The sequence below is a fragment of the Urocampus carinirostris genome, chromosome 12 (genome assembly GCF_059441175.1).
Source record: "Urocampus carinirostris isolate Australia breed hairy pipefish chromosome 12, RoL_Ucar_1.0, whole genome shotgun sequence".
Classification (NCBI taxonomy): Eukaryota; Metazoa; Chordata; class Actinopteri; order Syngnathiformes; family Syngnathidae; genus Urocampus; species Urocampus carinirostris.
Window position 1 is genome coordinate 16246230 of NC_142360.1, and position 24409 is coordinate 16270638.

General features: G+C 38.0%; 1 protein-coding gene across 1 annotated transcript; it reads left to right on the forward strand.

Moving 5' to 3' along the window:
* LOC148355094 (G protein-signaling modulator 2-like) lies at positions 1–23136 on the forward strand. The gene is made up of 15 exons (XM_088350522.1): positions 1–68; positions 2967–3188; positions 3321–3456; positions 3881–4020; positions 7802–7925; positions 8094–8209; positions 8846–9001; positions 11320–11428; positions 12599–12726; positions 13228–13339; positions 13447–13629; positions 15487–15649; positions 20594–20776; positions 20857–20972; positions 22775–23136. The coding sequence occupies exons 1-15, from the start codon at positions 16–18 to the stop codon at positions 22940–22942; spliced, it is 2109 nt and encodes a 702-aa protein (XP_088206648.1). The 5' UTR covers positions 1–15; the 3' UTR covers positions 22943–23136.
* Positions 23137–24409: the final 1273 nt, after the last annotated feature.

Here is a 24409-nt window from a genome sequence, read left to right on the forward strand (position 1 = left end):
AGTAAGAAGCTTGCAATGTTCGTCATGTCAGACTGCCTTAAGTGCATTACAACGGGAGGAAGCAACAGGTATGCGAGTCCAGCGACTACTTTATCACTTGCCTGAAAACAATATTTTATGCAGAACAACACTCGTATTGGATGCATTTGCATATGATTTGTTTTAATAGAAAACACGTGCCCAATACGTGTGAAGTGATGCAAAAAAACTGGAATGTGGAAGTATTGGCTTACTACAAACATTTTGTTGAAAGAGCGTGTGTCAAAAAAGCATTTCCATGACAACTGGCTTGTATCCGCGATACCCAATTTGTATCACAGGATATTGATTTTGAATAAAACACTGAAATAGTTACCTACTGTCTTTGTGCATAATTTAATCTTCATTTGAAATCCACCGAAATCACGAATCCATTGATAAAGCATTTGATTATTCAGCTATAGTCTGTTTTTAATATTGGACATTGGAGATTGCATAGGATGCAAGTTCATTTTTTTAGCTATTATTGCGCACTGTTGCTCTTTGTTTTGACGATTATGCACTGTTTACATTATTGGCACTATCAGCCAATCATGTTACGGTTCTTTAATTTTAACACGTTTTAGGGCGGCTCTGCTTCAGTAATTTAGGACGTGTAATTGAAAATTGACACGGGAGGGCTTTTAGTGCAGGTTGGAATTTAGGTTTTCTACTTTTCTCTTTGCAAGGTCAAAATCCTTTGATGTCTTCTCTCCTTTTAAGTGTCTACTAAACTGTAAACGAACCAATAAAGCTAATGTGACATATGAATTTAGACTTTATGTCTATCATTTGTAGATGCATTTTATAAACTTTTAGAAAATTACTGATTTTTATTCTTATTTTTTTACAGAAACTAACACATTTCATTACTGTGGATAAAAAAAAACTGTTCCACAAGTGAATTAATGCACACGTTTTTTCGGAAAGTTATTTAGAAATGTGTTAAACAAATATGACCAGCTCTGCCAACAGCATTCCTATCTAAAAAAATACTGTATGTTGAGATTTTCTTATCTATTGTTTCTTCACTTAATTCCATTTGAAGTGATGGATGATAAATCAATCATATGTAAAAAATAACACAGCAATTTTAATGTAGACTTATTGTAATTCATAGTTTCGAGGGAAACACTTTTTCTTTGTACACAGATTTGCTACCAATGCATGGTTTACAAATCACAATTTTTTTTAATACACTTAGACTACGATTTAACATTTGGGCTCCGGTGAAATAGAAATAGGGATGCAAAGAACTATGAGAGCCTTTTTTAAGAAATCTCCAACAATTTTTGACCTACCAACAGTGTTCCCTCTAAGCTGCGCGCGTGCGCAATTGCGCACTGCCCGCACATTCTCAGCGCACAAGAAAATCTAGCCAGCGCACAAAAATGAGGGCTCAAAATTACTAATTAAGAAGCGACTCAAGTCAAAATTACAGTGCATGAAGGTAAAAATACACGGGTTCCCCTGACGTTGTGTCCGAAATGCGGTATTTTGAAGTCGAGTTAAAGTAGAACGAAGTTGAGTAAAGTTAGTAGAGTTTGTCGAGAACCTGCTTCTTCGGCTCGGCTCACTAAAAGGAACCGGCTGTTTCGGGTCCTAAACGGCTCTTCAGGTTGTTTTTGCTTCTTTAATCCCAACATGACCAAATATTATGTAAAATTCTGCACAAAATAATTTAAAGGAATGGGGAATAGAACAAAAAAGAAAAAAATACCAAAATGAAAAAGTAGTGAAAAGCTGAGGAAAAAAGAAACAAAAGGAAGAGAAAAAAAGAAGGAAAAATTTTAGAAAAAAGCCAGAAAAGAAAGAAATGTAGGAAAAAAGTAAATGGAGAACAAAAAGGAAAAAGTAACAGCTCGGAAAAAATAAACACAATGAGATTTTTTTTAAAGGAATTAAAAAAAAAAGTAGAAAAAAAACACGGAAAAAAGAAGAAAAAGTTTGTGTTGCATTCAAATAATTTCCAATTATATCAAGTGAATCTTGTTGCCGACATTGTACTTCCACTAAAAATGCGATTAAGTACAGTTCTGTATCTTACAACCGACTAAATAAGCCCCCCAAAATTATTATTCGACAAAATATGTCAGGAAATAAAAAGAAATGGATATCTTGTGAAAGAATTGTAAGAGCAAACGAGGTTTGTAGGCCGTACAACCTTTGCAATAGTACATGAGTCAATTCATTCAAAAGAGAAAAATAATTTTGCATTGCCGGAAACTCAGCAAAATGTAACTTGATGTCAAGTTTTGGACATGTTTGCTAATTAATTATCCTGCCACACTTGGGATTTTGGTTGCTCACTGTTGTTTCAAGCGTTGCTCACCGACTTTGTGTGAACGCTCAGACCCGTTGAAAATTAGAGGGAAAATTGCCTACCAATATATTTTGGTCAATAATGTGAATTTTTACTTTATGACATGAGAACACTTTCGCTAGAGCAGGTCACAATGTTTTGTGTTTCTAGTTCTAATAATTTAGGTAACCTACTTTCTCATCCATTGAATTTATTGGTTCAAATATTTAACCATGCTGTATTGTTCACCTTTATCAGGATTGGGCATGTTACTGAAACAAGTAATTATTTACTGCTACTAGTTATTTTATTTAAAGAGTAATTGCGTTACCCTCCCAGATCACTGACACCCAAAAGTCGCGCGTTCATCTGCAAGTTACTATCTAGTTACAAATTACTGACTTTATGCACTCACATTGAAGTTGAGCGCCTAAAACTACTTAAAAACAGCCACATAGATAAATAAATAAAATAAAACGTTTACAACAACCCGTGAAAGCAGTGAAACCTTCATTTGTCTTAGTATATGACAAAATAATTAAACACGATTTAAGATTTAATGCTGGTTGATGTCAAATGTTCTTTTAAAGAAAAAGTATTACAAAAAATTCTTCTCACATACTCCATTTGTTCTGCTTCCTTGTAGGATGGAGTCCTCATGTCTGGACCTGGCCCTGGAGGGTGAAAGGCTCTGTAAGGCCGGTAATTATCGTGCCGGTGTGTCCTTCTTTGAGTCGGCCATCAAAGTTGGAACAGAGGATCTCCAAATCCTTAGCGCCATCTATAGCCAGCTTGGCAATGCTTACTTTCACCTGCAGGAGTACAACAAAGCCTTGGAGTACCATCGGCATGATCTTACACTTACAAGGTGACATTGCAAAACATTAACAGATCAGCCTGACAATAGATCTTTTTTTTTAAGTAAAATTTAATTTGATCTAAAAGAGTTGTTAACTTTTTTTGGAATTGCAATTAAAATTTCATATAATTTATCTTTTAGGACAATTGGTGATGAAGTTGGTGAGGCCAAAGCAAGTGGCAACCTTGGGAACACGTTAAAACTTTTAGGACGCTATAATGAAGCAGTGGTTTGTTGCCAAAGACATTTAGACATCACCAGAGCAATGTGTGATAAGGTAGGTACGCAATATATATAATGATGGCTTGGACTTTCTCCTGACTATCTTAATTGCACAGATCAATTAATGAACATTTTTAATTTTATTGTAGATACTGTTGTAAACATTGTCAATATGCTCATAGTAATGTCCCATTTTTATTTGTGGAAAACATTTTACAAACCATGCATTGGTAGCATCAGTTAAGAGTGTTACTTCAGGGATTGCAAAGATAAATCTGTTTATTAGTTATTTCTGTAATGGGATGGACATAGAAAACCTTGGGTGTACTGTACTCTACAATTGTGCTATATCAACCACCAAGTTCAAATAAAGCATGCAGACTTACAGTATTTATTGTCAGTGTATTTTATTAGAATGTATTATTTCAACTCTGCTGGTCAGTGCAGTAGCCGTTGAAAATCTATTTTGCACGTTTTAGGTTGGGCAGGCTCGAGCACTGTATAATTTTGGGAACGTTTACCACGCCAAAGGCAAAAGCATCTGTTGGTCGGGGACAGAGCCAGGAGAGTTTCCAGAGGAAGCAAGAATAGCCCTGAGGAAAGCTTCACAGTACTATGAGTGAGTTACTGCACATTTTGATTAACAACTTTTATTCCTTTTTTCTTTCTTACCGGGTATGTAAAAATAGAAGCTCAATGCAATGTGGCAACCATAGACCTGTTTGGTATAAAAAGTGACTGTATTTTCATGGCCATAAGGAGCACTGTACCTTTGCTGTATTTAACACACACATAACTGCGGACTTTATGCACACACTCCTAAACACACAAAAAATAGAGGGAAAGCAAAACAGAGTTTGGTTGTGCTCTAGTTACCGTAAATCCTCCACTACAAGCCACCACTTTTTTGCTCCATTTTAAACAGTGCGGCTTTGATTACGTTTCGGCCAATTGTTTTCTTTTTTCGTGGCGGGAATGTTGCCCTGCAAGAGTAGATCAATCATATGACTGAGTAGTTCACACCAGTCCAATTTAATTGCATGATTAATCACAACTTCCTTTATTTTACTTTTTGGAGGAATATGGTGCAGCGCTAAAGGCGGCGGATAGAAAAACCATACAGAGAGCAATCAACATAGACCAGATAATTATTAGCTGCTCTCTAATCAGGCTGAAGGACAGTGCCGGCTTGCGGTTCCTCAACATAGCGAACAATATTTTAAAATACAGTTTTTTTTAATAAAAAAAGTAAGCTGCTCTTTTTCACAATGCATGCGCATTAAATACAAAACACCATGCTGACAGCTGGAAACATTTATGACGCCCTTCTAGAGGAGAAACAATTTGATGTTTTTGCTAGCATCTTTCATACAATATATAACAGAAGCTAAATGGGTGTTTTATTAAATATTTACAACATACTCATGATAGTTCAACTTTTTCACCCACAAATCAAGTCCTGAATTTATGCATCCAAATTGAACAGCTGTGGAAATTCACCATGAAAAATGCTTCTGTTGTCTTTCCGTATTACATGAGTCATTGTCAGGTCATTGGAGTTTGTTTTAATCCTTTGAGAAACTGTGATAAGCGAATGCTATTTGGTCTAATACTGTGGCTACTACCAATGAAAAAAAGATGTTTTCATGTCTGTTTTGCAGTTTGGCATTATTCTCCACAGTATGGATGCCCTGGCGCTGCTTTAATTTACGTTTTCAGAGCAGTCGTAAATAATCGTGAACGGTCCCATGATCTATTCCACATGATAATATCAACTTGAAGCAGAAAAGAAAACGGTACAGCCTAAACTGCATCAGGTGTTCTGGGTCACGGCGAAAGTTTGGGCACCCCTGATCATTTTCAAGATTTTCCTTTATAAATCATTGGTTGTTCAGATCAGCAATTTCAGTGAAATATTTCAAATAGCAGACAAACAAAGTGAAATTAAGTTAATAGATTTTACAGAAAATGTGCAATAATTGCTGAAACAAAAGAAGGCAGGTGCATAAATTTACATCAACATTTAGTAGATCCTCCTTTTGCAGAAATAACAGCCTCTAAACGCTTCCTATAGCTTCCAATGAGGGTCTGCATTTTGGTTGAAGGTATTTTTGACCATTCTTCTTTACAAAACATCTCCACTTCAGTCAGGTTTGATGGTTTCAGAGCATGGACAGCCCGCTTTAAATCACACCACAGATTTTCAATAATATTCAGGTCTGGGCACTGAGATGGCCATTCCAGAACATTGTACTTGTTCCTCTGCATGAATGCCTGAGTAGAATTTGAGCGATGTTTGGGGTCGTTGTCTTGTTGAAGTATCCAGCCCTGGCAAAACTTCAGCTTTGTCACTGATTCTAGAACATTGTTCGCAAGAATCTGCTGATACTAACTGGAATCCATGCGACCTTCAACTTTAACAAGATTGCCAGTACCTGCACTGGCCACACAGCCCCACAGCATGATGGAACCACCACCAAATTTTACTGTGGGTACCAAGTGTCTGTCTTGGAATGCTGTGTTCTTCTTCCGCCATGCATACCGCCCCTTGTTATGTCCAAATAACTCAATTTTAGTTTCATCAGTATACAGCATCTTATTCCAAAATAAAGCTGACTTGGCCAAATGTGCTTTAGCATACCTCAAGCGACTCTGTTGGTGGCATATGCTCAGAAAAGGTTTTTGTCGCATTATTCTCCTATACCGCATCTCCTTGTGCAAAGTGCGCTGAATAGTTGAACGATGCACAGTGACACCATCTCCAGCAAGATCATGTTGTAGGTCTTTGGATCTGGTCTGTGGGTTGGGTTTGACTGTTCTCACCATCCTTCGCCTCTGCTTATCTGAGATTTTTCTTGGCCTGCCTTAACTAGAACTGTGCCTGTGGGCTTCCATTTCACTACTTTGTTCCTCACAGTGGAAACTGACAGCTGAAATCTCTCAGCTAGCTTTTTTTTTCTCCTGGCATAATATAGAGCTACCATGATGTTGAACAATCTTTTTCTTCAGGTCATTTGACAGTTGTTCTGAGGCTCCCATGTTGCCACTCCTCAGAAAATGCAAAGAGGAGAACAACTTGCAACTGGCCGCCTTAAATACCCTTTTTCATGATTGGCTTCACATGTGTATCAAGGTTCAATGAACTTATCAAAGAATTGTGTTTTCCAATAATTAGTGCTATAGGTATTCAAATCCATAAAACAACAAGGGTACCCAAATTTATGCACCTGCCTACTTTTGTTTATTTAATTACTACACACTTTCTGTAAATCTTATGAACTTCATTTCACTTCTCAGATATCACTGTGTTTGTCTGCAATTTGATATGTTTAACTGAAAGTGCTGTTTCAAACAACCAATGATTTATAAAGGAAAATCAGGGGTGCCCAAACTTTTGCATACGACTGTAGATGAAAATTTTCACAGATCTACAAAAAAAATTGAAAAACACAAAACAGTTTTAGCTTTTTACTCACTGAACAGATTTAAAGGCGAACAACTACATAAAATACCTAAAAATGCAAAACAATAGAATATATATATTTCTTTAATTTATGCTACATATATATATATATATTTTTTTTTTTCATTTTATCATTTAAATATTTACAATTCTTTTTTTAACCAATTTAGACAATGATATTTTGAACAATATACAATTAAAATAAAAGTAATCAAATAGCACAAAGGCTGAGTGCATTCTATCAATTTCAAGACAAAATGAGTCAAAATTTGGCTCAATATGACAATAATTTATTTGTATGTCTTCCGTATTGAACTCAATTAATCAACACTTATGAAGCCTTTCTGTGTTTGTAAACAAGTGTGACACAGCTAAACTGTGCAAGCATTGTTGAGGCAGAATTCATGTCAGTATACAGCAGCTCATTGACACAAAAAGATCATAGATCATAGATAGGACCAACTCAAAATGGCACAATGTCTGTGCGACTTTATTTAAGTCGTCAAAGTCAACTGAGAAAAAAAAAATTGTTCTTTTGGTCTGCGATGGCTTTCTCTTTGAAGGTACTGGAAACATTTAAAAATCGGTCCTTAAAGTGCTTGAAAAGTGCTTGAATTTGGCCATGAAAAATGTTGATGACCTTTATCTTATTTATAGTCGTTTTTAGGATTATTTTTTTTAGTTTTCAATTGTGTTGTTTTCATTCCAGTATTCTTCCAATGCACTATATTTTTCATTGAGCTATTATTACAGCTTTGGTCAGGTCCAACACAACCTTGTGCATATTTTTGCCCATTTATCCTGAAATTCTTTTCTCTTTTCTCTTTTGAGTCTTTATCTCCTGTTCATCCTGGAGTGTCATGGTTAATTTTATTGCGAACAATGTTCACTACATTGTTATCAATGACAATAAAGACAATTGTAATTCTAATTTTAGGGCCAACCTCTGCTTGGTGAAGGATTTAGGAGATCATGCAGCCCAGGGTCGTACCTATGGGAACCTCGGTAATACCTATTATCTCCTCGGAGACTTTGAAACTGCTGTAGCGGCACATGAAAAGGTGGGTTGAACACAGATTACAACAAAAATAAAAATCTATAATCTGAATTTACATACATTTAATTTAGCCCATTAAAGATTTACTGGCCATGTTCATGTTTTGACATTAGAATTTATACAATTTAATGTTGTTTTGAAGGTTAACCGTTTTATTTCTTATGTTTTGCAGCGCCTTCTTATTGCCAAAGAATTTGGGGACAAGTCTGCTGAGAGGAGGGCGCATTGTAATCTTGGCAATGCTCATATATTCCTTAGCCAGTTTGAAGTGGCTGCCGGCCATTATAAGTAAGTGTGAGCATTTTGTCCGGCTCTTTTGTCATAAAAAACATTTTACTGTTTCTATAGCTTAGTGCCGTGATTAAGAACTGTGGCTAAAGTACTGTTTGGTTACATGAGCACACCCTTAGGGTATCTTAATAAGTAAACATTTATTCTACATACTGTGATTCTCACCTGAAGGGAGCTGGCACTTGTCTGCCATCTTGTTTCTACGGGTACCCAAAAAAACCCAAAAAGGCTGGGCAAAAAATGAGAAGTAAATGGTGCATTTTGAGTTTCTGAAGTTTGTATTCTTCCTCGTGCTTTTAAACAGTCATTTTCGGTTGCATTACTGAATATTGTGACATCTAGTGGTCAAATATTACATGGGGGTCCCTTTGAAATGAAAGTTATACTTAGAAAGATTTTCATTTTTGTGAGAAAAAAAACTGATTATTATTTTTAATTTATATTACGTTTGATTTAAGACACAGGTTGCGACCGGCCCACTTACATCGGGCGTGTTATCTGAAAACTAACACAAGAAGGAAATGGGAAAAACCTGAGTGATAAAATTACCAGTAAAAAGATGCATACCTGCCATTCCTCTTCGCTTACATAGGAAATTCTTTCACCTGTACTTCCTTTCTGGTTTTCCATAAGGAGGACTCTGCAGTTGGCCCGGCTTTTGAAGGACAAGGCTGTGGAGGCTCAAGCCTGTTACAGTCTGGGCAACACTTACACACTCCTTCAGGACTATGAGAGGGCCATTGATTATCACCTCAAACATTTGGTCATTGCTCAAGACCTCAACGACAGGTACAAGCCATACAGTGCATTCCTTTGTACTGCTTTGCAAGTTAACTGAAAAGAAAAATCGGTCTTCAGTTGGAAGCAATCATTTTCAGTACTGGATTGTAAGACGCACCCCCAAAAATTAGTCTTCAGTGATATTTTTTTCCTACATAGGGCGCACGCTATAGTGAGCGTTAGGGTAACACTTAAATGATTGCCATATTCTTGCATCTATGGATCAGTTGGAATATATCGCTAAACAAAATGTAAAAAACAGATGTAACAGAAAACCCGTAGCAGGGAGAGTGCTGGATCATTTCCACTAGACTTCTAGGGATATGGGCGACACACAAAAAGTAAGGGTGGACGGATCGATCCAAATATCGATACCATCGCTACTGAGCTCGTACTTTGATTGGATGGATACTGTAGTCTTAGGATCAATACTGTGTTCCTAATAAAACTATCACTATAATATGCATTTATGATAACTTTATTACATTATAATTACTGACTTTATTTTTTTTTTGTATTGTGCAATGGAAGGTATTTTAGTTGTTTTGTTAACATTGTTATACACTATTTGCATTGTTGCATTGCTGCTTTTTTGGCTCGACTCTTGTTTTTCCTAAAACAGTTTTTATTTGTATTTTGTTTTTAAAGTGTTAATAGTTTTCTTATAGTATTACTTACAATATTTGTACTTTGACTTCATTTCCATAATATTAAGCAATGGAGGATATTATAGTTGCCATGTAAGCTTTGTTGTATTTGTATTTTTGTTACATTGCTGCTTTTTTTTCCGTCTGACTTGATTTATGTTCTGAAACAGTTGTAACAGAAATTTTCACATTTATGTTTTATACTGTTCAAGTTTTCATTGTGGTCCTTTAATAAAAACAGAACATTTGCAGTGCCTTAAACATTTTTGCTATTTTTATCGTTATCATAAACTAACTCAAGCAGGTATGGGTTCAGTTATTTAATCATGACATTTCTGAGCTAAAATCATCGGTATTGGATTGATATCGATTGGATTGATACCAAAAATGCCTGTATCGCCATACCTGAGCGCCGGATACTATCTGATAAACCACTGGGGTTATGGTTGAGGTTAGGTAGTTTATTGTCATAATTATACTTTTTGTAGTCACGTTTATTTTATTATTGGGCTGGGCCGTGAAAATATTGTCAGTCATTAAACTGGTTTGTGGTACAAGAAAGGTTGAGGACCACTGAAACAAAGTATTGTATCGCCGACTCGCAATGTCTTTACAAAGCACTCGATATTCTGAACTGAATGAAGGGAAAGGCATTGTGGGAAGTAATTTGGTTGCCCTGTAAGATTTGAATAAACCCCTGGCCGCATGTATTCAAAAGCTTTTGTCACCTCACATTCACGGTTTATGGATCGCTTAACCATCCCTCTCCAGGCGGTTTTTTGGGTAGAGTTTTGCTCCCTCACATGAAACCAATGGTACAGGCTTTCATGGTTACCATTAGCAGGAGAAGCCTCCTGATCGGACTCGGATATAGCACTTTTATCATTTAGTCGCTGTTGTTGGCAGTGTCAAGCGTCCTGCTGCTCCGATGAACCGGAGATCCTAAATATCTTAACTTCAATTTATCTTAAGGAAAAGTCAAACAAAATGTTATAACGATTTTTGATTACTTTTGTTTTCTTTAATTTCTCTAACACTTGTATCCGGTACTGTGACTAAAATAGTTCGATAATAAAATAAGATCTATTTACTTTTCTTACGTAATCGATGTCCCTAGTAGCCTGATGGTTAGGATTCAGCGTTCTTGCCGCCGTTATTCAGGTTCGATACCCGTTGCCACCATTGTAATGCAACTGCGGTCAGTGATAAACATTGATTGATCAATAACTGCACAAATATGTTGTGAGATCGGTATGAATTTCCATTTTTTTTCTTTACATGAGCCATACCAGATTATAAGGTGCACATTTCCAGTTCTGGCCAATTTGGGGGTTTTGGGTGCGCCTAATAGTCCAGAAAATAGGGTAATTTCATTTATAGAATCCTCTTTTTGGATAACACTGCAGTGCTCTTTACTGTACGATTGAATATTACTGTTATTGTACTTTATTTTAGCAATTTCTCTTGTGGAAATGTATCCTACAAATTTAATGTTCTATTTTATTTTGAATCGTTTCTAAAATGAAATAAGAAACAATAAAACAGGAAAAACATGTCAGTTTGTGACATTCACTTGGACTGAACGTTGCCATAAAAGTATATTATCAGATTTGTTTATGAATAAATGCTTTTCCCTGTCAGATGTAATTATTCCAAGCTGCCTTTCTCTGTGTCCTTCAGAATCGGTGAAGGAAGGGCATACTGGAGTCTAGGAAATGCCCACACGGCTCTGGGGAACCACGAGCAAGCTATGCATTTTGCTGAAAAACATCTGGAAATTGCCAAAGAGGTGAGTGATTACTGTGTAATACGCCCTTCCTCTGGGTTTTCGTGTAATAACAACATCACCATCTAGCGGTCAAAGCCGTAACAGACCTAATTCATGACCTTACAGGGATCGGGAACTGTCTTGACCTGAAGAGTTATGAAAGCAAAATGTTTTGATTTTTCTTTTTGGAGACAGGAAGAGAGACACACCATATATTTTAAGACAAAACTGAACACTCCCCAGACAAAAGCTAAGCATTAAATGCATTTCATTTCATTAGATGATTTGATCAAATTTACAAGATAATAATGGTCTCTTATTATTTTAAATGTATCGCTTTATTTTTGTCCTCCCTTCTGCAGTACCTTGTGAATGTTGAGGCTCAGTTTGATCGGCCAAAAAAAGTCAAGTCATGTCATGTTTATTTGTGACAAATAGTCCCAAAGGACTGCACAGACATCAGACTATTTTCAAACTACAGACTATTATTACACCATCCCCTGATCTAAAACCTAAGTGAGGGCAAGGAAAAACTCAAAAACCTCAACACGAGGAAAATGAAGAAATCTTGAGAAGGGAATCCCCCTTCCAGGATGACCAGGCTGCAATGGACGTTGTAAAAACAATTAATACACAGATATTGTCAACAGGAAATATAGGTCATTCATAAGCTAGAGAATAGAAGTGTGTTTTAAGCCTACATTTAGTTCCACTGAGGGTGCAGATTGAATCTCGAACCTGCGGATCTCTTCTTGGCTCTTGGGATCACTAGTAGACCAGCATTTTCATAGCGAATGCCCTAAACAGGAACATAGTATGAAATTAAATCTGAAGGATATGAGGGGGGCAAATCCATGCATAATTTATTTTAATACCAACAGGACCTTAAAATAACATCTTAAGATGACAGGTAACCAATGCAAGTTAGCTAAAATCGGGGTAATGTGATCAAACGCTCTTCTCTTCGATAAAAGCCTCGCTGTAGCATTTTGTACCAGCTGCAGGCTCTTGATTCTGGAATCTGCTAGCTAGCTTTGGGTAGCATTGGAGTCACCTGTGAGCTCTAAATTTTAAATTCCCTTCTACCTCGCTACCTAAGTTTGCACTTTCAAGTATCGCTGTGTCCTTGGAAATGAAAGACTATCCTGTTTGTTGTAATGTGGTACAACTATCAATGTTGTTATGTCTTAGACTGGTGACAAGAGCAGTGAGGCCACCGCACAGATGAATTTGTCAGACCTCCGTCTCGTCGTGGGTCTTAAATCCAACATCTATTCTAACATCTTCAGTAAAGCAAACAACAGTTTTCTTTCAGGTAAGTAGCATTCTTTTCATTTTTTAACTTCTGTCACTTCATAAACATGGTGCTGGGCAACTAAACAAACTACCGCGAATTCAAGATTACAGAGCGCGCCTAAATAAAAACCTCATGCTTAAATTCTAAGTATGAAACCTAATTTTGGCCTTGTACAAGCCCCATCGAATTTTAATCTTCGGGGCATAAAAATAGCCCATTTCTTAAATTTTCAGTTCTGCTCCCAGTTGTTTACATTAGGTGTTTTCGGATCATGCGATCATTCAAGATGGCGATTACAAAGAAGAGCACATATTTACTACTGCACCAAAATCTCTTTTTTTGAAGTTTGGGCTTGCCGCCCTGTTCTCCTTGCATGTTCAATAACCATTGATGTCTTCAATCATTATTTTGAGTGTCTACTAAACTTTGACCTTATCAGATAGTTGGGTCTAATGGTGAAATTGCATCCCCTTTGCTCTGATTATTTTGATGGTAAATTTTCCCACTTCTGCATTACATTAAGCTTCAGTACATCGATGTGTGTTTCAGGAACAAAGTCTCCTCCTCGAATGCAGGGCAGTGCAGACACCCTGGACATAAGTCCAAATCAAACTGCAAATTCATCGTTGCACAGAGTATGTATACCATGAATTTCTCAAAATTTACGCGAATGATAGCTCTCATGACAGCACTATGAACATTTTGCATGGCTAATGTTTATACATTTCTACACAATTTCTAGAACTGGGGAGAAGATAGGTTGTCAAGGTCTTCAAAAAACAACACAATTAAAGCTTCCACTAAGCTCTTCCTCTTTCACCGACTAACAAGCAAGAAGCATAAAAACAACAAATCTCCAAAAGACAAGCATGAAAACCTGTCTGACCATTCTGTGCCTGATGTGGACACACCACTGTCTCCAAAGGTAGGTTAATGCCACCTACAGGGTTCATACGGGTGCTTGAAATTATTGAAAATGCTTACATTTTAATCTTGTGTTTTCAAGGATTTAAAAGTGCTTGCCTTTTGGGTGAAGTTCTTGTAAATGCTTGTAATTGTTGCCATGATTTTCAATAAGTCTGCTTAAAAATGACTCCAACAATACTTTTTTGGGGCTGTGATTAACTGCAGCTGGCATTAGTTTGCACAGCATTGTCCTATAAAGTGCTATCACCCCCTGCGGATTGCGCGCAACAAGACCGGTGCATGCTACACCTCAACATAGCACTATGAAATGTGTATGAGTGCAAGGATTATGAATCAATTACGGACATTTACTATGCGCCATGCAAAAAAATGAAGGAATCGTTTGCCTTTGGTTAATTGTAATGGGAAGAACTAAAAACGTAAACTACTGGTACATATTACTGTCATTTTAAGACTTATATGGGGAGAGATTTGTCTCAAATACATAAATTTGCCATTTACTCTAGATTAATAAATCATGCGTCTTTATTCATGCACCTGCAAGATTAACATTCGTGTAGTAAATATGGGTGGTAAATAAATTATTCTAACAAACAATTTATTGATCAATTGAATTAAAGACACGATTTTATTATTTTCAAAACTCGTCTTGCCTTTTTGGAGCACCACATAACTTTTTAGATCATTATGTCAGGAAAATGGATGAAAAACCTTGTTTAGTTACTCTGAAGGGTGGCTACAAACACTTTAGGTGAATTATTTTTACCATTTTGAAAGGTCAATATACTTTAATCACACACTCTGGGATTTATGGACTTCTCGTTTACTAATCATCTACTGAAGAAGCTTGAATAGAACACAAAACAATAAGAAGTCAATAGAACAAAACTAAAAGTTGAGAACTTAAACTGACACCATTTGGATAGACGACGACATTGGCTTGATTATTACTTTATTGTATTTTGATAGAGTTCTCTCTTTTACGTCACACCAATACCAATAGCTAGCAACAACGAGAAGTTCTGCAAAGTTCTGCGTCGATGAAGACAATGGCCCAGTCTTTATGTCCTCGGCTGTAGAGCGATGAGGAATCCTGGTAGGCTTGAGAGCCGGTTGGGACGAGGACCACAGGATGCAGTGTGGTGAAGGAGAGGTTGACTGAGGATGACTGCTGGTGGCTTGAGGCATTCTCTGAGGTCGCTGGCTTTGTCCCACTGGTTTTGCCGCTAGCTTGACCAAGCTTGGCTGCCGACCTGGCAGGGCTCGCTGGCTGCCTGTTCAGCTGAGACCTCGCCAGGACCGGCCAGGATTTTGATCCAGTTCTTCTTGTTGGGATATGCCCTCTTCCATTTTTGCTGACCAAATTCAGACTTCCCTTGCGAAGTGAGACGTGTACCAGCTCTTGGTTCCGGTCTCCTGGGAGGGTCGGACCCCCTGTGGTGGAGTGGTCACAGCAACCAAATGAAGCCAACGTCCACTGTCCCCAACCTCACATTCCAGCAGTTTCAGTCAGATAACATATCTATGTGATTGAATTCAAACCACAGTATTCACCTCACAAGTTTTGACATTGTTTCATAATTTTCTGACATTGCAAAACAAGATTTTGACCAAACGTTGAATACTCTACATTTGCATTTTCAAATTGCAGGTATATTTTTGGCCCCTGCAAAATAGAGTACATGATTCACAACACATTTTTTTAATGGTATTAGATTAACTGGACAGTTGGCTTTGAAAGTCCTTAAAATGTTCTTTATTTCGCCCTGAAACAGGTCCACAAACTGTGTGTGACATTTAACGCGTCAAGTTTCAGAACTTCCAATTGACATTTTTTTTTTCTTGCTTTCTGTAGCCAACGTCGTACGACACGATTGGGGAGGAAGGCTTTTTCGACCTCCTCTCTCGATTTCAAGGAAACAGAATGGATGACCAAAGGTGCTCCCTTTTTGGTGGCTTGGATCCTCAGCCTGTCAGTTCCTCTCCTTCATCTACCCCACCTGAAACTGAAAGGAAATGTAAGTTTGCTCCTTTGTTTCTACATCTGTTTTCACATGAATCGAAATTAGGGCTGCACAGAAAGAAAACTGTTGGACCTAAGATGTCCATGGTAGGATTTTTAAACAACGCCAAAATATAAAATGGATGGTATATTCTAAGCTGCTGATTTTAGTGTGAATTATTTAGTGGCTCCTAGTTGTTAAAAGAAATTTATTCATAAAAAAAAAAACAATATTGATTTTAAAAACGAATCAAAAATAAATGAATGTGCATTTTTTTAAAACACCGTATTTTCCGCACTATAAGGCGCACATAAAATCTGATTTTTTTTTTTAAAAAGCTGACTATGCGCCTTATAATCCGGTGCGCCTTATATAAGGATCAATATTGAATTACAAGGTCTCGCAACTTACGGTAAGCAGCCACCGACTCCATTTTTTGCGTAGAAGAAGAAGTGCGCTGTGCATACTGGGAAATATTAAATAACGATTCTCTTTTATTTGTGCGTTTGTATAAAGACCCTGAAATGGCTCCTATTAAGAGACACGCTTACAACGCAGAGTTTAAACTCAAGGCGATCAGTCACGCAGTAGAACACGGGCATAGAGCAGCAGCGAGAGAGTTAAACATTAATGAATCGAACACGAGAGTGGCTCGAGCCGGCAGAATTAAGAGTCCCCCTAGGAACTCGCTAACTGAACAATGGTTCCATGGGTGAATTATGCAAAACCCACTACAACGTTTTACATTTTACAGTTATTATGTTATTGCTTTACTGTTATTGTTTTGCACTTGTTGTTTTTGCACATTACGAGTGTCACTATATTGTGATTAATTTACCATAACAGTATCAGACGTTTTTTTGCGTGTTGACTAGATGGAGGAAAAGTAAAATGTTATGCCTTGCTGTTGTTCAAAGATGTTAAAGATGTGTCACGAAAATGCTTTACCTCAGAGAAAATAAAAAAACCAGCTGTTTATTCATTTTGGGAGTGAATGGAGTTGTGGAAAGCTTGTTTGTTATCTATTAATAAAGTTTGACTGACCTATCTAACTGTTTTGTTGACATTCCCTTTAGCGCGACGCCATCTAACGGTTGCGTAATGTAACTACATCCTGTACTGTAGCCAAGTCAAGTTAAGTCACATTTATTTATGACGCCCTTAATCACAAAAATGTCTCGAAGGACTGCACACGATTACAATTACAAAATTGCACAATTACCTGATCTTAAACCAACATGCACTTATAGCGCCTTATAATGGGGTGCGCCTTATGTATGGAAAAAGTTTTAAAATATATCATTCATTGAAGGTGCGCCTTATAACACGGTGCGCCTTATAGTGCGGAAAACACGGTACTTTTTTTTAATCAAGAAAAAAAAATGCAGTTCCATACAAAAATTGTGTTGCAATGTGTGTAACATTATAACCAAGGTTACAGCAAAGTAAATCTATCTATCTAGCTAACCTGGTCATATCCCTCGAGAGGGGTGACCGACAGCAAGACAAACACATAGAAAAACAAAGAAAATTTTAAAAAGGGAAAAAATAGCAAAAAACACAAAAAATTTGACCGTGGCCAACCCCCAAACAAGTTAAGCACCTCGGCACCCAAGTTGGTCATGCTTTCGTCCCTCCAGATGAAACGGGACACAAGAAAGCGGCCATGTCACTCGGGTCAGGGTGAAACAACACACTCTTCTGTTCAACAGCAGGGCCTGAGAGCTTTCACTGGTTTGCCCCTGCCAGAGGAGAAAACACAAGTTATATAAAAATACCAAAATCTTTTCAAATATTATTATTTGTATGGCGTTTTAGTTGACGAGGAAGCTTGGTGGACATAATGTACTGTTTTATTTCACATTTAAATGTCATTAAATATTTGTTTTCTCCCTGTGGATTTGCACTTAGAAATCTAAAATTGAGCTAAAATGATAATAAGATGGGCAGCACAGTTCTGAGATCATGAGATCGAACCTTTGTGTGTGGAGTTTGCATGTTCTCCCCGTGCTTGCGTGGATTTCCTCCAGGCACTCCGGTTTCCTTCCACATTTCCAAAAACATGCATGTCAGGTATACTGGCGGGTCCAAATTGTCCTTGGTTGTGAATGCGTGAGTGAGTTGTCTGTCCCTGTGTGCCCTGCGACTGGCTGGCAATCAGTTCAGGGTGTCCCCTGCCCACTTCCCGAAGATAGCTGGGATGGGCTCCAGCACCCCCGCGACCTTACTGAGGATAAGCGGTGCAGATAATAAATGAATGAATAATAATAAGATTGACAATAAGGTTTCTTATTGATTTGGTTTACATTTCTTAGGGTAATATGTTCCAAATACAATATTTTTCCAAAATAACTCAAACCCATTGTCAATTTTACCAGCAATAAAACAACACATTTCAGACCAAATTTTTTTCGCCAAGGGGCAGTGCCAAAATAAATGTGTTACAGTTTCAGGGTCAGCAGAACAAAATGTTCATGAAACATCTTTAAGGCTCTTTATAATTTGCACTCTGGGGTAAATTATGTGAATTATTTTAAAGGAAACTTCTCACACTTGTAAACAACTAGCAGTTGGGTAACAACCAGACTCTTTTCCAGTCAAACATATGAACACATTTCTTCCAGAAGGACATCACATATGGAACAGTCACGTTTTCCCTTTTAATCAGTGATCTGATAAGACCTTTGATTTGATAGCGATCGCCAGTTAAGTTGGTTTTCCCAATCTTAGTGCTATCCAAAGATGGACTACAAATTTGTTGGTAACCCTCCCCAATCTGATACTTAAATGACATGCTGATACCAGGCGAGATTGCTCCCAAGACTTTTACAAAGTCACCACATGACAAAGGAACATTGAATTTTTCAAAGAACTCTTATAGGTGGACGTTCCTGTTAAATTACTGGGAAACTATTATAAGATTGTTGTCAAACCACCGTTGAATAAAAAGGGATTTATGTTTGTATAAAATGTCTTGATTGTTCCATAGACAGTACTTGGGCATAGAGAAATTGTGTTGAAAAATGAAAGACCAAGAAAGGAAGAACTTGTGGTGGAAGGATGACATTTTTATTGGGATTCTATCAATATTGCAATTACAAGCCAAGATGTATGTACTGGACTGTCTCAGAAAATTAGAATTTTGTGATAAAGTTCTTTATTTTCTGTAATGCAATTAAAAAAACAAAAATTTCATACATTCTGGATTCATTACACATCAACTGAACTATTTCAAGCCTTTTATTATTTTAATATTGCTGAATTTGGCTTACAGCTTAAGAAAACTCAAAAATCCTATCTCAAAATATTAGAATATCATGAAAAAGTATACAAGTAGGCTATTCAACTAATCACCTGAATCATCTAATTAACTCGAAACACCTTGCGAGGGTTTCCTGAGCCTTAAAAACACTCAGCTTGGTTCAGTAAACTAAATCACAAGTATGGGGAACACTGCTGATCTGACTGCTGTCCAGAGGACAATCATTGATACCCTCCATCAGGAGGGTAAGACACAAAAATAAATTTCTCAAAGAGCAGGCTGTTCACAGAGTGCAGTTTCAAAGCATATCCACAAAAAGTCTGTTGGAAGGGAAAAATGTGGCCGGAAACGCTGCACAACCAAGAGAGATGACCGCAGCCTTAACAAAATTGTGAAGAAGAGCCGCTTCCAGAATTTGAGGGAGCTTCAAAGACAGTGGGCTGAAGCTGGAGTCCAGGTATCAAAAGCCACAGTTCACAGACGTGTCCGGGAAATGGGCTACAATAGCCGTATTCCCATGGTCAGGCCACTTCTGAACTCAAGACAACAGAAGAAGCGTCTGACTTGGGCTATGGAGAAGAAGCACTGGACAGTTGCAGAGTGGTCCAAAGTCCTCTTTTCAGACGAAAGCAAGTTTTGCATTTCATTTGGAAGTCAAGGCGCCAGAGTCTGGAGAAAGGCTGGAGAAGAGCAAAATCCAAGTTGCTTGAAATCCAGTGTGAAGTTCCCACAGTCAGCAATGGTTTGGGGAGCCATGTCAGCTGCTGGTGTTGGTCCACTGTGTTTCATCAAGTCCAGAGTAAATGCAACTGTGTACCAAGAGATTTTAGAGCACTACATGCTTCCATCTGCTGAAAAGCTCTATGGAGATGAGGATTTCATTTTCCAGCATGATCTGGCACCTGCCCACAGTGCCAAAACCACCAGTAACTGGTGCACTGACCATGGCATCACTGTCCTTGATTGGCCTGCTAATTCCCCTGACCTGAACCCCATCGAGAATTTGTGGGTTATAGTTAAGAAAAAGATGAAAGACACCAGACCTACAAATGCAAATGAGCTGAAGGCCGCTATCGAAGCATCCTGGGCATCAATAACACCTCAGCAATGCCACAGGCTGATTGCCTCCATGCCACGCCGGATTGATGCAGTAATCCGTGCAAAAGGATTCCCAACCAAGTACTGAGTGCATCAATGGACATTTTCAAATGTTTGATTTAGTTTTGCTGTTATAAAATTATTTTTTTTACTTGGTCTGAGGAAGTATTCTAATATTTTGAGATAGGATTTTTGAGTTTTTTTTCAGCTGTAAGCCAAAATCAGCAATATTCAAATAATAAAAGGCTTGAAATAGTTCAGTTGATGTGTAATGAATCCAGAATGTATGACATTTTTGTTTTTTTAATTGCATTACAGAAAATAAAGAACTTTATCACAATATTCTAATTTTCTGAGACAGTCCAGTATGTATGCCACCCAGTTTGGACAATTTATGGAAGGGTATGATGATCCAGATAGAATCAGGATTTATGATGAAGTGGAAGTGGAAGTTTTCACCTCGCAATTTTCAACACAAAAAAACCCGGGGATTAGAATCAGGCTTGACTTTGGGTTTAAATGTGAGACTTAACCGATGAATCAAAAGTTCAGCTGTCCATTTATCATTCATGTTGGATTCTTTCTGCTTGCGTTTTCAGCAATACTGGTTAGCGAAGCACCGTTGCAGGATCCCGCTTTCCTGGAGCTCCTGACCAGCTCGCAGGCCCGCCGTCTGGACGACCAGCGAGTCAGCCTCGGCCATTTTCCCGGCTTGAGATTCAACCTCTGCAACCAGACCAGTACACCCACCGCACTCAGCGAAAACCAAGACCTCTCACAAGGTGACTGGAGATGAAATGACTTTTAAACTCCCAACTGATCTTCACTACCTTCAATGCGTTTTTGTCCTTTCTTCTTACAGACCCTTTTTCCAGTGCAGCTCTAGATCACACACCCTCCCGACACAGCGCTAATGAGACCAGCACTACCCAGTTGGACGGGGAAGAGGTCTTCTTTGACATGCTAGTTAAATATCAGGTGAGCTAAGTGTGCATGCACACTAGGGCCATCATACCATACCCAAGCACGCTTGCTGCAAGAATCTGGAATTTAGAGGTATACTGGGTGCAATCTACTCACGCATGAGCACAGCATGGATTCTCAGTTGGGCACACTTGGGTGAGGTGGGCTAAACCAGCATTTCTGACTTAAGGACCTACCATCACACCCAAATCAGAAGCTTCATCCCAAATAAAGGAAAAATGTCCACTTCTCAAGTGTACTTATCGTGCAGTTTAAACATGTTTAAAAATAAATAAACCAAAAAAAGCAGCAAAACCAAAACTACCCATAGCAAGATTCCCTTTTGAGGTGATAGTGTTTAAGACTAATAGTGATTATGAAAACTTCATTCAACTTCAATAACCCCTTAACGTTCCTGTAAAATTTGCCTAAAATCCTGATCCAAGACATACCCAAAGTCAACTGAATGCTGTTCTTGAACCATTTGGTGAATACGGGGGGTCTCTTTTGAGAGGTAACTCTCTGAGTTGTTGTCACAAATCGAAATATTCACTGAAAGTGCTACTAACATTAAGTAATCTAAGTTGGAAGACACAGAAATAGGTTTTTATTCTCGCCTGATTTTTTTTTTGCAATACATCTGGAACAATAGCATGTTGCACACTTGCGTGTGGGAATCCCGTGTAAAAATGGAAACTAGCTCAAGGAGTGGCGACAATTGTTCAATGATCATGACATTACCAATGACAAAAGATCTGTATTAGATTAGTAAAGTTGGATACTATCATGTATAATTTGATCGGATCAATACCAGAATTCCATGTATCGCCAACCCCTATTACAAATCCCTCTTCTTAAATGCCATCTTTTTGCAGGGTAAAAAAATGAATTGAATCAATTTGGTAATAATGCTGTACCAAGACAACATACGATGTAAATATTTTCTGGATGCACTGTATTTGAAATGTAGAGGCTTGGCGGAAGGTTCCCACTGACTCTTATTTAAAATGACTTTTAAACATGATTGAGTGAATGTTAAGGTCACATATATTTTGTAAAAAGATATCAAATACACTCCGGCCTTTACACACTAACTACTGTATACACTTTGTCATAACGAAAAACTTTATCGAGAGGGATTTGTAATAGGGGTGGGCAATATATGTAATTTTGGTATTGATCAGACCCAAGAAAGTACACGGCAGCATTGATTTTTACCATTCCAACACCAATACTTTTTGCTTAGAAATGTAATTTTCAGGTTTTTGTCCTGGATTAGTAACATGTTTACATTTTTGGTTGCAGCTTGGTGTTCTCTGCATAAGCTTTTTTAATGTGTTTATGTAAATTGATAGTGTTGCCATAGTAGCAGACCACGTTACCACACAAATTGCACCTGGCTTTATCTTTTTCTGTAGTTAAATTACACACCGCTCTGCTCTTTCTGTTTGCCTCTGTCATGTTCGATGAGGCTGCCTCTTACTCTCTGTCGCCCTCTCTTCTGCCTGGCAGGCAGGATGCTGTAGACCAGATAGTGGCCAGGTAAGGAGAGGGGCTAAAAGTGTGTCTGTCAGTCACATACCTCAGGCATTGACTTTGATAGTTGCAGAGCGCGTTAGGTGAGAGAGAGAGGGGCTGTGCTATCTCCACAGAGGAAATCTTTGGATGAGCTATGTATCAATCCCAGGACAATAGTATCAATCTGATCAGAGTACTCAGTACCGATATTTTGATTGATCTGCCTACCCCCAATTCAACATTTTTTCATGCATTTTATCAATTATCGTCTTTAATAATGCTTTTTGTTCTTATATCAGGGCTCGAGACTGAATGACCAAAGATGTGCTGCACCACCCTCCGCCACAAGAGGACCAACTGTCCCCGATGAGGACTTTTTCAGTCTCATTTTGCGTTCTCAGTCAAACAGGATGGAGGAACAAAGAGTTGTGCCACCTTCTGACAATAGTCAGTCCCAACCAGACTGATGTTATACATTTTTTTAAGTATTGCAGGATTGAAAGCAGAACTTCTGACATTTCTCTTTTATTTTTCTAATTTTGTCAACCATATCAAGAGGAACAGAAAATATCAAGTACTGTACGTGTTCTGCAATTGGATCGGAAGCTTCATACCGACTGTGACATTTGAAGACAATGAGAGTAAAGATTCCTAGAGTTGATGTCTATGGCAGTGAATTCTCCCAAATGTATTCATATGTTAGTAGGGCCTCTCGAAGACAATAACTGAACTGAAAGGCCAAAACAAAAAGTAAGTGGACCCCCAAAAATCCATTTTTAAATTCAAAATCTTCACCGTGTTTTTGGAGGGGATTCGTGTGCCTTTTCTTTTTGCACTTTCAAATAAGTGTGCTTGTTTTGACTCATCTCACATTTTGATTGGGCAGTCAAACTGTATTTTCCTTCGACTGAAGTATCTCAGGACCAATTACTCATTTGCTACAAATAATTACTGTTCTATATACATTAATATGCACTGGACATTTAAGTGCAATTGTAATTGTCCTGTAAGGCTACACTTTTAAAGGGACTTTAACTGGTCAAAAAAATAAATAAATTTTATACTGATAAGGTCTCAAAAAAGGCAGGAGAAAAAATAGATAAATGTATTCTTATCTATTTATGTGTTGTTTTTTTTAATGTAAAACATTTATTTGGAGTGGCTTGTCATAAACACAATATACATTTGAAACTTAGTCTTTTTCTTTGAACCATCCATCCATCATCCGCACCGCTTATCCTCAGTAGGGTCACAGGGGTGCTGGAGCCCATCCCAGCAATTTTTGGGCATTGGGAAGGGGACACCGTGAACTGGTTGCCAGCCAGTCGCAAGGCACACAGAGACAGACAAGTCACTCACTCATTTGTACCTCGGGACAGTTTGGAGTCACCAATTAACCTGACATGTTTTTGAATGTGGGAGGAAACCGGAGTGCCTGGAGGAAACCCATGCGAGCACGGGGAGAAGATGCAAACTCCGCACACGAAAGTTTGATCTCATGACCTCAGAACTGTGCCGCACACGCGCTAACCACTACGCCGCCGTGCTGCCCATCTTTGAACCAATACAACAATATTTCTACATCGGCATACATGCCAACATTTTGACATTAAAGGCAGTAAATATTAATGCGACCTCTTACAAGCAAAACAAAATCCGTCTCCAGAATATTAAAAAACTCAACAGTCGACATGTGCTTGTTGAAAACTGGAAGTTGCAACCTTTTACCAAAAATCTAATGCTATCGTTGGACCGGTTTATTCATGCACATAGACTTAGTCCCGCTTCAAAATGAAGCACCAGTGTACTAAAATACTAGTCTTGAAACTAAAGTACCTTCCATTGCACAATATGTTTAAATTAAAGTCAACAGTGCACCAAAAGTATCAATTGTCTCTCACTGGCTCCGTCGCCATAGTGACAACGGATTTAAA

Bases quoted from the DNA above. Each gene is read 5' to 3' on its own strand.
- LOC148355094 (XM_088350522.1), top strand. From the start codon at position 16: ATGTTCGTCATGTCAGACTGCCTTAAGTGCATTACAACGGGAGGAAGC. The intron at 3,189-3,320 runs GTGACATTGCAA...TTTATCTTTTAG, and splicing joins CATGATCTTACACTTACAAG to GACAATTGGTGATGAAGTTG. The intron at 13,340-13,446 runs GTATGTATACCA...CACAATTTCTAG, and splicing joins CAAATTCATCGTTGCACAGA to AACTGGGGAGAAGATAGGTT.